The 15,057-nt window shown below is 39.0% G+C and overlaps 2 protein-coding genes across 4 annotated transcripts in view; both read right to left on the reverse strand.

Moving 5' to 3' along the window:
- Nucleotides 1–70: 70 nt before the first annotated feature.
- On the reverse strand, nucleotides 71–1,434 carry LOC107588717 (PQ-loop repeat-containing protein 3-like). Its single transcript, XM_016276938.1, has 6 exons — nucleotides 1,268–1,434; nucleotides 1,113–1,182; nucleotides 895–952; nucleotides 588–708; nucleotides 474–515; nucleotides 71–396 (listed from the first exon to the last, which is right to left on the reverse strand). Exons 1-6 carry the CDS (start codon nucleotides 1,413–1,415, stop codon nucleotides 305–307), a joined length of 531 nt encoding a protein of 176 aa, XP_016132424.1. The 5' UTR covers nucleotides 1,416–1,434; the 3' UTR covers nucleotides 71–304.
- A 6,841-nt stretch (nucleotides 1,435–8,275) lies between these two features.
- LOC107588585 (sine oculis-binding protein homolog) overlaps nucleotides 8,276–15,057 on the reverse strand; it is a 33,029-nt gene continuing 26,247 nt past the window's right edge. For all 3 annotated transcript variants that reach the window (XM_016276728.1, XM_016276727.1, XM_016276729.1), the window contains 2 exons: nucleotides 11,386–13,455; nucleotides 8,276–10,312 (listed from right to left, as the gene is read on the reverse strand). In XM_016276728.1, the coding sequence (XP_016132214.1) occupies nucleotides 11,398–13,455 (2,058 nt within the window). In that variant the 3' untranslated portion in view covers nucleotides 8,276–10,312; nucleotides 11,386–11,397. The remainder of the gene's footprint in view (nucleotides 10,313–11,385; nucleotides 13,456–15,057) is intronic.

Raw genomic sequence — 15,057 nt, forward strand, 5'->3', positions numbered from 1 at the left:
TTGAAATAAACACACACACATATATATATATATATATATATATATATATATATATAAATAAAGCACACCTAAGATTTAAATTTTCAACAAAAAAGTGGCTTGCAAGCACTAAACTGGGAAACCCAGAGCATTGTAAGATTTTTGGTTGTACACACTTACCCAAAGTCAGTAAACCTTAAATATTTTAAATGTGTTACATCCAAATAGCACCTGACCTTAATCTAGTTTAGTTCTTCAAAAAAAAAAAAATCCAACAGCAGACAGAATACATTGAGATAAACTGTATGCAGAAAGTTGCATCCCCTTAATCCTGTTTCACTGCATGAGGTTTGTAGTAGACGACTGTGACTGTGACCCACATGTTCAGAATGCTCATGACAACAAACCGTATGAGAACTGGAGAAGAAAGAAATGAAAGATAAAGATGACAATCAACACTTCAGTTCACATCCCATCAGGAAGCTCTTACTGACCTTGTGTGTCTCCTGTGGTGATGACGGTGGTGAAGATCCGTGCTGACCAACAGAGCAAACAATATCAATATGACAGACTGGAGAAATGCTTAGGTTTTATTTTGTGTCACTTACCCAGGCATGTATATGTGGCCAGAGCCCAGGTGAGAGCGCTGACCTGCCCAGAGTCCTTTGAGCGCCACAGACACTGAAGCTGTGCCAGTTTACTGCCAGCACTAATGACAGTGCACAAACTCTGAGAGACAATGGCAAAAAAAACGTATTACCATTCAAATGTTTCGAAGACATTTGAAACATGTCAAATGCCCCCCCCCCTCCCGAGAAATTGCAAAAAATGCTTTACCTTTAATCTGAATCCATTAATACATCTATATATGACACTAATGCAAATGCATATGGATCAGTAGTGGCATGTTCTCACCATGGCCAGATCAATCACCCACTTCTGTGCTGTAAGCAACTGCCATCCACCCACAAACCTGATTCTTACAGTAAAGGAATGAAAACCATCATACCATCAAAACCTCATTAAATATATATATTTTTTTATTTTAACTTGGCCAGGTTTTGATTGCTATTGGGATATTATTTCTGACTCCGATGAATAGCATAACCAGACAGCATGGGTCTGAAGGATACAGGGCTGCGTATATGAGGCTGTGTTTCATGTTCCTGTTGTAGTGCAGGATTAACAGGAGCACAATGACATCTGTGGACACACAAGATTGAAATTACAGCTGAGACTGGATTTGGAGTGCTTAAGCATCAGAGTCTGGTCTGTCAGCTGTGCTCACCTTGTGCAATGAGGATGGGATACTCCAGGTATGTGAGCGGTGGGTAGTCATAATACATCTGATAGGACATGAACACTATAAACCTACACACAAACAGGAAGAAGAGGAAGAACTGGGTCGGACACTTTTTGGCCATCCATAAAAACATAGTTGATATTTAACATTATTATTAATCGATCTCCAAAATCTTTTTTATATTTTTCTTTTATATTTTCTGTTTTCATTTTAGTAATTTTGTTGTTTTGTAATTCTTATTAGTTTTTTTTTTATATGTCTATATGCGTCTCTTTTTTCTTTACATTTTTATTTATTCGTTTTAATCTTTTTAGTTTGGATTATTTTAGTACTTAAAGATAAATAAAGTATCATTAAATTAAAATAACTACGTTTTTTATATTTTATTTCAGATAATGTTTATTTTGTTTCAAGTTTACTTTACTTTTAATTACGATAATAACCCTGTTTCAGTTTTGTGTGGTTTACAATGATTAGTCATAAAAAGCCATTAAAATGCAAGTCATAAAATCTTTACAAATAATGGAAATTCATACAAATGTAAAATGTCATGAAGTCAAATGTTTTGAAATGAATCAAATTAAAATAATTCTAGAATTTTAGATATTTTTTAAAAACTAATAAAAGTGAGAAAAACAGCAAAATTACTAAAGCTTTAACGGTTAAGTGTGTGGATTGCTATGTGAAGAAATATGTGTAGAAAAACATATACACAAATTAATTTAATGCACACGCACAATAGTGCAGTGGACATTTCCATTCATCTCCATTGTAATTTATTTATTTACTTATTTATGAGTGCTTTTTCTTGGAGTGTTGTGTGTGTGTGTGTGTTTAGTTTTTTTTTTACAAAGTGGGTTTTGCTTTTTTTAAACAAGCAGGCATTGTTAATTACAGAGCACAAAGAATTAAGGCAGCTCAAATGTTCGCCTAAAAAAACCTTTAACATTAGATCCTTAAAAACTGCAGTTTGCTCTTGTTATTTTACACAGACATAGTGTCTCTCACACAGAGTGCAGAAATAAGAATTTGTTGTTGCATAATTCCGGCTGTTGACAAAGCCATCCTCTTAATACCGCCCACAGGAATGATGGGAAAAACATTTCTTACATGGCTACAGGAGTGTTGCGATATTACTGACCCCTTTGTCACATACTATAGATGTTGAAAACTCACATAAGCTGCCTCTCACTTTTCCAGTTCTCTTGATTTGACATCTTTACAGTAGAGCTGACGTTGCTGTGATTGTTGTTTAGTTTGAGTTGTATAACACTGCTCGATTAGGGATGCACTGATTGATTGGTTTTGCTGGTATTTGAGTTGGCTGTATGGGTTTCTGCATCTCCATCTTGTTTCTGTGCGTGTGGCTGATCTTTGGCCACAGCAGTGCTCATGTTCCCCCAGTCTGATTAAACAGAAGCCCTCCAAACATTCATAATGACTAATTTTGGTGAATGAAAAAGCCAAGTGCTCTCTCTGTACCCAGCCTCGGGGCTGAAAGACAGTTTGGCCACTAAAACAGGCGCCTCTCTAGTAGATCCTTTGAAACGCTCTTGGATTACAGTATTGCACTCAAGCTCTATGGTTTGTTATTTCAGTTCATTTTAGCTCCTTGCATCTCTCATGTGTGCTTCTTTGAGCTTGTTGACAGAACACACTTCGCTTCCCTCTAGTGGACTAATGTTGCCATGGTCTTTTATTGTAAACAACTTTGCTCCTTTTTTATAAAGTTGCTTGTAAATATGGGTCGCATTGTTTTGGGATTATTTCCAGAATTAAGTCTTGTATTTATTTTACCCCAATGGCATGAACGTGTGACCCGACCACTGACATGACTCCACATTTAACTCTCATGTTTTTGTTTTTTTTTTCATATAAAAATTGCTTATTTTTAGACTTATACTACCATTCAAAAGTTTAAGGCCAGTAAGATTTTTTTTTAATTAAATTCTACTCAACAAGGAAGCATTAAATTGATCATGTGACAGTAGCAATTCTGTTCTTTTGAACTTTCCATTCATCAAAGAATCCACAAAAATATTAGCAGCACAACTGTTTCCAACACTCACAATAAGAAATCATTCTTGAGCACCAAATAAAAATATTAGAATGATTTCTGAAGGATCATGTGACACCTGAAGACTGAAGTAATAAATGCTGAAAATTCAGCTTTGTCAATTCATGGCATTTTCACAGGAATAACTTACATTTGAAAATGTATTCAAACAAAAACAGCTATTTTAAATTGTAATAATATTTCACAATATTAATGGTTTTACTGATTTTTCTTTACCTCAGACTTTTGAAAGGTGGTGTATTTTGATGAGAGAAATCGCTTATTTCGGGCTTGTTTTTGGGAAAGTTTTTTTCTTTTTAGGAAGATCTGGCAACCCCATAATAAACACACTGGATATTTTTCACTCTGGAAACTCTGGATCACCATCATGTCATTTAGAAAGCACTGGACAGTAAATCAAATAGGAGTTTCTAATTTTTTTAAAAGATCACTGGAACTTTATGAGAGAAATTATATTGTTTTGTGGCCATTTATTATAGTTGACACAGTTTTACAGTGTTTACCATAAGTGCAATGACTATCTCTTCCATACAATGTACACATACATACACAGTGTCTCTGTGTTGTTGTCAAGGACAGCTTCATCTGCTGTGTCCCCCCCCACACACACGTACGTTTTTGCTGGTGTCATTGTCTTGTCTGCGTGGGACCGCAGACACTACAACAGTGTTGGGTTTCAGGGCTATATCTGTCCCAGCCCAGTCTGTGCTGCTCCGGTTACAACAGCAAGGTCACACAAGCACACACACATATACACACACAGGGAAGTGAAAAAAATCATATTTCATGTCTGTGAGATAAGCAGTAATGGGTGTTTGGGTGGTGTGTGCAGCTATAGGAAGTGATTTCTGTATGACGTGACCTTAAATTGTCCTTCAAACACCCTATTAATCAACATAAACAAGCTGTAATTGCTTATTTTCACACAGAGTGCAGAAATAAGAATTTGTTGTTGCATAATTCCGGCTGTTGACAAAGCCATCCTCTTAATACCGCCCACAGGAATGATGGGAAAAACATTTCTTACATGGCTACAGGAGTGTTGCGATATTACTGACCCCTTTGTCACATACTATAGATGTTGAAAACTCACATAAGCTGCCTCTCACTTTTCCAGTTCTCTTGATTTGACATCTTTACAGTAGAGCTGACGTTGCTGTGATTGTTGTTTAGTTTGAGTTGTATAACACTGCTCGATTAGGGATGCACTGATTGATTGGTTTTGCTGGTATTTGAGTTGGCTGTATGGGTTTCTGCATCTCCATCTTGTTTCTGTGCGTGTGGCTGATCTTTGGCCACAGCAGTGCTCATGTTCCCCCAGTCTGATTAAACAGAAGCCCTCCAAACATTCATAATGACTAATTTTGGTGAATGAAAAAGCCAAGTGCTCTCTCTGTACCCAGCCTCGGGGCTGAAAGACAGTTTGGCCACTAAAACAGGCGCCTCTCTAGTAGATCCTTTGAAACGCTCTTGGATTACAGTATTGCACTCAAGCTCTATGGTTTGTTATTTCAGTTCATTTTAGCTCCTTGCATCTCTAATGTGTGCTTCTTTGAGCTTGTTGACAGAACACACTTCGCTTCCCTCTAGTGGACTAATGTTGCCATGGTCTTTTATTGTAAACAACTTTGCTCCTTTTTTATAAAGTTGCTTGTAAATATGGGTCGCATTGTTTTGGGATTATTTCCAGAATTAAGTCTTGTATTTATTTTACCCCAATGGCATGAACGTGTGACCCGACCACTGACATGACTCCACATTTAACTCTCATGTTTTTGTTTTTTTTTTCATATAAAAATTGCTTATTTTTAGACTTATACTACCATTCAAAAGTTTAAGGCCAGTAAGATTTTTTTTAATTAAATTCTACTCAACAAGGAAGCATTAAATTGATCATGTGACAGTAGCAATTCTGTTCTTTTGAACTTTCCATTCATCAAAGAATCCACAAAAATATTAGCAGCACAACTGTTTCCAACACTCACAATAAGAAATCATTCTTGAGCACCAAATAAAAATATTAGAATGATTTCTGAAGGATCATGTGACACCTGAAGACTGAAGTAATAAATGCTGAAAATTCAGCTTTGTCAATTCATGGCATTTTCACAGGAATAACTTACATTTGAAAATGTATTCAAACAAAAACAGCTATTTTAAATTGTAATAATATTTCACAATATTAATGGTTTTACTGATTTTTCTTTACCTCAGACTTTTGAAAGGTGGTGTATTTTGATGAGAGAAATCGCTTATTTCGGGCTTGTTTTTGGGGGGAAAAAATTATTTTTAGGAAGATCTGGCAACCCCATAATAAACACACTGGATATTTTTCACTCTGGAAACTCTGGATCACCATCATGTCATTTAGAAAGCACTGGACAGTAAATCAAATAGGAGTTTCTAATTTTTTTAAAAGATCACTGGAACTTTATGAGAGAAATTATATTGTTTTGTGGCCATTTATTATAGTTGACACAATTTTACAGTGTTTGACTATCTCTTCCATACAATGTACACATACATACACAGTGTCTCTGTGTTGTTGTCAAGGACAGCTTCATCTGCTGTGTCCCCCCCCACACACACGTACGTTTTTGCTGGTGTCATTGTCTTGTCTGCGTGGGACCGCAGACACTACAACAGTGTTGGGTTTCAGGGCTATATCTGTCCCAGCCCAGTCTGTGCTGCTCCGGTTACAACAGCAAGGTCACACAAGCACACACACAATACCACACACAGGGAAGTGAAAAAAATCATATTTCATGTCTGTGAGATAAGCAGTAATGGGTGTTTGGGTGGTGTGTGCAGCTATAGGAAGTGATTTCTGTATGACGTGACCTTAAATTGTCCTTCAAACACCCTATTAATCAACATAAACAAGCTGTAATTGCTTATTTTAAGAGTACACTGTTATAGAGGAAGTAAGTTTGAAAATGGGAATAATATTGTATAGGCCAGAGTGACAAAATTGGTGAATTGGTGCTTTTTGTTTTCAGAACATCTGGATATCAGAGTAAAAAAAATGTGACTCTTATGTTTCCCAATTATAGATTTAAATCTCATACTGGGACTATATTTCACCATTTCTGCTTTGATTTTGCCAAATTGCTAATGTATATCTTGCAAAGCAGATGTTTTTCTTGCAATTGAATTTGAGACATTTTATTTCATAATTGCAACTTTGTCTTGCATTGAGACTTTGTATCTCACAGTGTGAATATTTCTTGCAGTTGCGAATATTTCTCATAATTGCAACTTTATTTCCTATCATTGTGACTTTATATCTCACAGTGTGACTTATGTTCTTATTTAAAATTGATCTCACAATTACATTTTTTGTTTTTTACTCTGAGGTGGAAAAAGGCTTCCATAGCTCACTGTGGCATATTTAAAATACTAACTTAGTAAATAATTACTTTAAGTGAAAACAAATAAGGGGGGGGGGGAAGTAAAAGGGCTGAGAATGAAAGAGGAGGAGGAGAGAGAGGAAAAAAGCTAGGAAATTTGAGTCAATAATGAGAACGACATATGATGCTGTTGCTGGCTCCTCGCGACCAATCCAGACATGTAATGCACGTTTGGTTGCGCCGCACACAAAGTATCAAGATTCTCAGATCAACACTGAGATTCACTGTTTCTCCTATAAACACACACACACCAAACACATGGACTGAACGTGTATACTGGGTGTGTGTGTTTATGCTTCCCTGACATTTTGCCCTTTTTATCAATCTGCTTTCTGTAACACCTCCATCCAGACGGAGGGTCAGCCAGCCGTATCAGCACTGACAAAATAAGTCTGACACAGGAATGTGTGTGTGTGTGTGTGTGTGTGTGTGTGTGTGTTTAAATCTGACACTGGAATGAGACTCCACCACATACGAACCCCAGAGAGAAATCCAGTCCTTACTCTAACCAGTCACAATTAGACCTCTGAGCCTACTCTTAAAAAAGTATACCACTGTGAAACTGAATCCTGCAGCAAAAAGTACAGAGGGATAGGGTAGGATTGCACTCTTCTTTGTACGTCGTCCAAGAGCAGAGAGAAAAAGAAGAGGGGAAAAGAGGGAGAGAGAGAAGTGGTAAAGGTTGAAGGGGAGATTTGGGTCAGTGTTGGCCAGTTAAACTTAGTTTATATGAGAGTAATCGGAGAAAAAATAAATAAAACAAAACAAAAGATAGAAACAGAAGAAAATTAAAAACAAAACAAAAAATGATAAAAGTAACAACAAAAAAAGGAAAAATAAACGAAACCAAAAAAAGAAAGCAAAACAAAGAAGCAATTAAAAAGCAACTAAAAACAACAAAAATAAAAAACGAAAAAAGTATATCAAAGTGACTAAAGTAAAGAACAAACAAAAAACGTAAAACAAAGTATGTATGATCTGAAAGTCTGCTCTCAGTAAATTGTTTAAATGAAAATGTTTAGATTTATTTCCTCTTTTCATGTATGACTGAAACTTTTGTATTCATCGATATTGTCAAATCATGTGTATTTTTGATTTGTGTATTTTTGATTTTTCATCCTCCTTGTGATTTCCGACACATTGCTTGACAAATTTTTGACTTGAATTTTAGACCTTCTCCCAAAATAAATTGGCAAACTTGAATGTTTTGTCAAACTGGACTCCATTTTGGCCAGAAATCTGATACACCTTCTCCCAATTACACACACACACAAACACGCACACGCTTGGCTTTAAGGTTCACTCCAAACAAAACAAAAAATGATAAAAGTAACAACAAAAAAAGGAAAAATAAACGAAACCAAAAAAAGAAAGCAAAACAAAGAAGCAATTAAAAAGCAACTAAAAACAACAAAAATAAAAAACGAAAAAAGTATATCAAAGTGACTAAAGTAAAGAACAAACAAAAAACGTAAAACAAAGTATGTATGATCTGAAAGTCTGCTCTCAGTAAATTGTTTAAATGAAAATGTTTAGATTTATTTCCTCTTTTCATGTATGACTGAAACTTTTGTATTCATCGATATTGTCAAATCATGTGTATTTTTGATTTGTGTATTTTTGATTTTTCATCCTCCTTGTGATTTCCGACACATTGCTTGACAAATTTTTGACTTGAATTTTAGACCTTCTCCCAAAATAAATTGGCAAACTTGAATGTTTTGTCAAACTGGACTCCATTTTGGCCAGAAATCTGATACACCTTCTCCCAATTACACACACACACAAACACGCACACGCTTGGCTTTAAGGTTCACTCTTCCACTTTAGTCAAAACAAATAACCTATGCACCCAGGTGCTAACCATGCATTAAGCTCTTATAGTACTCTGTGTAACTAAAATCATTTTGGCTCTGTGTCCACCTAACCAACCCAGTCTACCTTTAAGCTAAATGTTCTTGGCATCTTGTGTAAGTGAACTCTACACTGAGGCACCTTGGAACTAACTGAAACTGTTCCTGTAACCATAGCTGGAAAGGAAGTGATGAACATAATTTAGCACTGATTGGGATTTGGCAAAAAATAAAGCATAAAAAAACCTCAAGAATGCACCCTTGACACCAGCTCACAGCTGCCCGAGACGCTTACTGACTTCTCCACTGGTTTTGATTGTACTCTTGATAGCAAACCCAGGAGGGATTTTTCTTAAATAAGAGCACTGCAATAAGATGGATACTGATATAAATAATGAGAAATCCAACCCAAATGCCCCTGTGGACACTGATTTCCATCTAAGCCATCTGATACATCAGGACAGTGTGTACACAACCCACCAGCAGTGTTAGACCGACTCTTCGCTGAGCTGTGCGGCGTGGCAATGAGCGCTTGTGATTGAACAGACTGGGTGGGACAGTCTCCAAGCCAATGGCCGCAAAGCTAGCAGCCATTTTAACAGTTCGCCAAAATGCTTGGTGAGGTCTGTACCCTGTAATCCTCAATCAAATCAGTGAGTGAATGAATTTTCATTGCACAATAAACCAGCAAACCATCCACATACACTGTTCTCCAGTAGTGCAGACTACTTATCTTCTAGTTTTCTTCTCCAACGATGGATGAGTTTCCAGCTTCTTCCCAGGGATAAAACGAAAGTTCACTCCATCCTTCTGTTTTTGTACTCCCTCCAGGGTGTGTGTGCGTTTCTCTCTTCCTGTCTTTTTTGGTGTCCGGTTCCAGAACACCTCTCCCTCAGAAAGGAGAGAAAGGGAAAGAGGTTAAGAAAGAGTACAGAGTGTTTTGCTGGTGTTGCAGATACTGATACACATAGTCAGAGGAAGTGAGGGGGAGAAGGATTTGAGAGGAGAGAGTATTCAGAGTTTTAGAGCAACTCTGCATCTGTATAAGTCTTTCTGACTGAAGCTATTGAATCAGAATCATCCGACTCCAAACGTACAGACAGATCAAACCGAGCTTCTTTGAATGCACACACAAAGCAGAAAACTGGTCCATCCATCTGTGGCAGGATTTGACTGGCCCTATTCCAAATTATAGTTATTCATGAGCGTGTTTGATTGGCAGCCTGGCAGATCTATTGTGTTTGGCTTAAGCTCCACCTTTTTGGAAATCTGTATATGTACACTGTAATGCCGCCTCCAACCAGTAGTTGGAAAGTCCTCTCAACAAGCCGTGGATGGAGGGGTCGAGTGGAGAGGATGAGAAGTATCTCTTTCATCAACAAGTAGACTGAGAACAGACTTTGCCTGAAGATATCGCAGTTGAAGGTCAAACATCACGTCCGATCTACTTCCCAGATTAACACTTTATGTCAGTCTTTGTTTAGCCGAAATGGGTGGAGACAGAGCAGACTGCTGCCCAATCCCGATGATCGGTGTGCATATTATGTCGCAACGTTCATGTGCGTGTTTGGAAAAGTGGAGAAAACAAGGTTGACATCTTGATTGGCTGGATTGTGGATGAAGTCTGTGGACAGCTGATGGTCTCTGCTGCAGTGCAGTCCTCTTTATCCCTTTGGTGAGATGGTGATTTCTATAAGAGAGAGGTGGGGAAAATAAAAGAGAGTGAAAGAAGAGAAAAAAGAGTAATGGGTAAATTGTCACATACAGCCTTGTTGGTCTTTTTTGATCTGTTTGAATGATTTATATGAATAAAGGATCAATTCAGGGATAAATTTAAGAGTTATCAGAGTATTAAAGGGATAGTTCATCCTAAAATCAAAGTTTTGTCATTATTTACTCCCCTCATGTCAATGGGGACTGAGGCTGTCAAGCTCCAAAATGATTTATTTCAGCAAGGATGCATTAAAATGATTAGAATTGACAGTAAAGACATTTATAATAAATACAGTTCTTTTGAACTTTCTATTCATCAAAGATTCCTGAAAAATGTATTGTGGCTTCCACAAAAACATGAAGCTGCACAACTGTTTTCAACATAGATGATAATATAAATGTCTCTGGAGCACCAAATCAGCATATTAGAATGATTGCTGAAGGATCATAAAGGATTCTGAGGATGAAGACTGTAACAGTGAAAATTCAGCATTGCCATCACAGGAATGAATTAAATGTTAAGATATATTCAAATAGAATACAGTTGTTTTAAATTGTAATAATATTTCACAATATTACTGTATTTTTTGATCAAATACTCTCAATGTAACATTGGTGAGTATCAGAGATTTCTTTAAATAAATTTTTTTTTTACAAAAAATCTTAACACCATGCAGTTTAATGGTAGGGTATGTTTGATATATTAGTGAGTTATATAGACTTATATGAACTTTCATGATAATTTTATGGTGCTTTTGCTTCCTTTTGAAGTTAAAAAGCTCTTGTTAAACATTTAATTGTATAGAAAAGAGACAAAGTAGGCCTACATTTTTCAAAATTCACTTTTTGTGTTTCACGGAAGAATTACAGATTTGGTGCAACCTGGGGGTGTGTAAATGAAAATAATTTTTTATATTTGTATGAACAATTTCTTTAATAAAAAAATAATAATTTTTACGGCATTATAGCGCTTAAAGCAATCTAAGAGTGAAGGCAGACATGCAGTAAATCATAAGACTACTAAGGAAGTGGACAAAATGTGATTCTCACCTGTCCTCTATTTCACTTGTTCTGATTGCGGATACGCAGACACCTTCTCTTCAGCGGAGGCTCCATTTCCATTGGAACGGTTCCTGTTAATGGGGCTGTCAAGCCACAGGGCAAAATGGCAGCGGTTTTGTCAGCAGGTTTGGGCACGGGCTGAATGACACAGCCAGGTTTGGGCATTAGGGGCAGGGCGTAGGCATGGTCCTCATCAGATGGGGCATCTTCAGGGCTCTGAGGTTTGTCCTCCCCTGTTACTGCAGTAATGGCAGGCTGGTCATTTGAGCTTCTCTTACCTGCTGAGTCTCTTTCTGTTGCTAAGCAGCTGTTCTCTTTCAGGTCCTCTCCTTCTAGATCGGCCCCCGCAGGCTCGTCGCACACAGCGGCAGTTCTGCGGCAGGGGTCCACTAGAGGGCGCTGCTCTAACAGAGGTGTTCTGATCGAACTCTCGGCTGGAGGCACATTACAGCTCCCATTAACAATCACATTGCAGGGTGTAGCGGAGCCAGGCTCAGATTTAGCTGTGGTGGTGTTGCTAGGAACAGTGGAGGCACTGCATGCGATTGGCTGAGAAAGTGGCGGTGTGCCGCTGCAGTAGGACGGGTTGGCACAAGGCAGAGCCACGCTAGCCAACGGGCTTTCAGCATTACTGTCTCTGTGGTTATCTTCTATTGTACCTGTGCTAGTACCGGCCGACCCATCCACCTCAGTTTCACCCAAAACTGCAGGTGGTGGGCTTAACCCGGGCTCTGCTTTTACCTGAACACAGGTTACAGCCCTCTGGATAACTAGCTGTTGCCGGGAACGGCGACTGGTTGTTAAATCAATGACTCCATCTGCTGGTGTGTCTTTTTGGGAGTGTCCAGAGCTTCCGTTACCAGAGTTCTCTGTTTTAACCATCAGCTCCGCCATGTTTGCCCTGCCCTGCTCCGTCTGTTTGGAAAATCCTGGCGAAAGTGTATCTGAGGTGGGAGGGGCTTGCTGAAAGTCCCTCCTCTCCCCTCTGGAGGTTCTTTGAGAAAATGGTGGCGGTGCTTTTGAATCACTCCGCTCGCTCGCAGCGTTCTGAAGCGTTCCATCATCTCCTGATCGGTTACCAGAAGCCTGCGGACTGAATGGTATGGGCACTGGAATGGGTATGGGGACTGGTAATGGCACAATCACTGGATAGGGCACTAATAATGTTGGTGGTGGCACTAGGGGGGCCAGAGAAGGTATGCCAATATTCATAATGGGTGGAACTGGGATGGATCCAGGTGGCATCATGTTAACTGGGGGGAAAGGCAAGGCTGGCATGTGGCCACCGGGATAAGGGGGCATCATACCCGGAGGGTTCCCAGAAAGGGTTGGTGTGGAGGATGGGTGTATGTGGGGGGAAAGGAGCGGGCGGTGCATAGGGCTTGATGGATGACCCAAAGTCCGAGGAGGAGGTGGTGGCCCAATGCCAGGAATCATGGGATTGGAATGTGGGCTGTTGGGGCCTGGGGGACGTAGGAACGGAGGGCGAATCTGCTGCATCATCTGGTGCTCCATAAAGAGAGGGAGAGGAATTGGGCCACGCGGTGTCATCACCATCGGTGGGCTGCCGGGTTGCACACCCAGAGCTGGATGTAAACCTGCTATCGGTGGCAGAGGAGGAGGTGGCGGTAATGCGGGGCTTTCGTGTGGCCGCGGTGTGGGGATTTTCGTAGATGATGATGACGAGGATGACGAGGACGAGGAGGAACACACAGTTCCAGTTTCAGATGGTGACCCTGAGGTGGATCCAAAGGGTCCAGCTACAGTGGTGACACCCCCTGGTGAAGGTGCCTTGCGACTGCGGAGCTCATTTAGAGGTGCGCTCCAGGACTCGGGTGTAAGGAGTTGTACACCCGCTGCGCTCTCTGATTTCATATCACTCGTGGGGAGAGGAGGGTTACATAAACCCCCAGGCAGTGCGGCCTGAGTCTCTTTATAGAATATGTCCATTTTATACTGGTTCAGACACTTTGCACTGCAGAACTGGAGCCGTCTTTCACCCGCTCCAAAATCCAGGTATTCCTTAGTGTGGCGGATGTGTTTGCACCAATCGCAGACCTGTAACATGAACAACCGCACAATGAACAACCTAAACTAGAGATTAACACATCACAATGTCTATTAAAGCATACTAATGCACTCTCAAGCACTCTCTGTGGACTAAGACATCATTAAAAGAGTATGGCTGTCCTTCTATATTACTTAGTCTGATGACACAGTGTGTGAAGAGAGTGTGTGTGTGTGTTCTGTGAAGTGTCAGATCTATGTAAGATTAGGGGTTTACAGAATAGGCATTAAATATAACAAACCAAGTGTGAAGAAAAATGTGGTTTATGTCATGAAATATTAAAATCAAATCAAGATGATCATCTCTCTCAGAATACAGAAATAATATTGTACAATAAAAATACAAAATAAAATATAAACATATATATTAAATATGTATAATGCATTTAAATATTTAAAATAAATCTATATGTTAGTAATAAATATGCAATTATGTAACAATGAAATGAAATATATATATAAAATGCTAAAAGGGGTATTTATTGTGTATTTCTCTGATTATTGTTCTCTAACTCGTCCTAACACATTGGCTTTCTGTATTTTTGACACATGCATCCTCACATACACAGGCACACTCATTACAAGATGTCAGGAGTCAGCTGCCCAAGGCAAGCTGCAGGGTCAAACTCTGACAGCCACGACTAAAAGGTTTTCCCTTCAAGGGGCAATTATGCATGTGGATTTTGAGTGTGTGTATGTGAGTGTGTATCTGTGGCACTGCAGGTGACACTAACTGAGAAAGACAGTGACAACCGACTGAGATAGACAGGAACGAGGGGCTTAAACCTGTGAGACAGAAAATGTTGGTTGTGTGTACATGTGAGAGTAAGACAGAACTGGGGAACTCTGTGTAATTAAAGAATATGATGTCTACTGCTGACACAAAGAATAACTTAACAGGGGGGATAGACAGGCCAAACCATAGAAAGGTGAACATCGACATAACTATCCTATAAGAAAGAAATACTACTAAATGATTGAACACTGCCTCTGTCTCACTCCTTTTCTCTGACACTCTTTCTGCCAGGATAGTTTTGTCTGTCCAACCACTCAACAAAACTGTCTTGGAGTTGATAAGGCTGTCACTCTCCAGAGAGGAGGTCAGTCAAAGTAGTTGAGTGCAGAAAATTTGCCTCAGGCCTGGCGAGTAGAGTACATAGAAAGTGATTTGCAAACATTGGCTTGTCATAAAGACAGACAGGTAGACAAAGACAGACCTGGCAACACAACTAACTGCACACAGAATGGGGAATTCACAAAGAATGAATTGCATTGTTCATTTGCATGCACTGTTTCAGTTGTTTTAGTTCTCAATTTACTAAAGGTTTATGCAAATGAAGTAATGGTGCAAACACACCCAAATTTTTGTGAATTGGTTCTGAGTGCTAGCTTGTGGTATAATTATTATTATTAGTGTCTATTATACACCTAATTAACATAGAAAGCAGGCATGTTTCACGCTAAAATACTATATGGTAATGTGCTACATTCTTGAATTTGCCCCAAAATGAAGTAGAAACAAATGACACTCTCATGCTATAACTACACACAAGCTGAACACAGAGGAAATCCAATAGCTACAAAGCCCTATGC

The sequence above is a fragment of the Sinocyclocheilus grahami genome, unplaced genomic scaffold, assembly GCF_001515645.1.
Source record: "Sinocyclocheilus grahami isolate Dianchi unplaced genomic scaffold, SAMN03320097.WGS_v1.1 scaffold106.1, whole genome shotgun sequence".
NCBI lineage: Eukaryota > Metazoa > Chordata > Actinopteri > Cypriniformes > Cyprinidae > Sinocyclocheilus > Sinocyclocheilus grahami.

What these genes read in the sequence shown, in the direction of transcription:
- LOC107588717 (XM_016276938.1), bottom strand. Translation starts at nt 1,415, where the DNA reads ATGTTTTTATGGATGGCCAAAAAGTGTCCGACCCAGTTCTTCCTCTTC. An exon ending in GGCCACATATACATGCCTGG is followed by an intron (nt 516 to 587) that starts GTAAGTGACACA and finishes TCTGTTGGTCAG; the next exon opens with CACGGATCTTCACCACCGTC. An exon ending in CACCACAGGAGACACACAAG is followed by an intron (nt 397 to 473) that starts GTCAGTAAGAGC and finishes TTTCTTCTCCAG; the next exon opens with TTCTCATACGGTTTGTTGTC.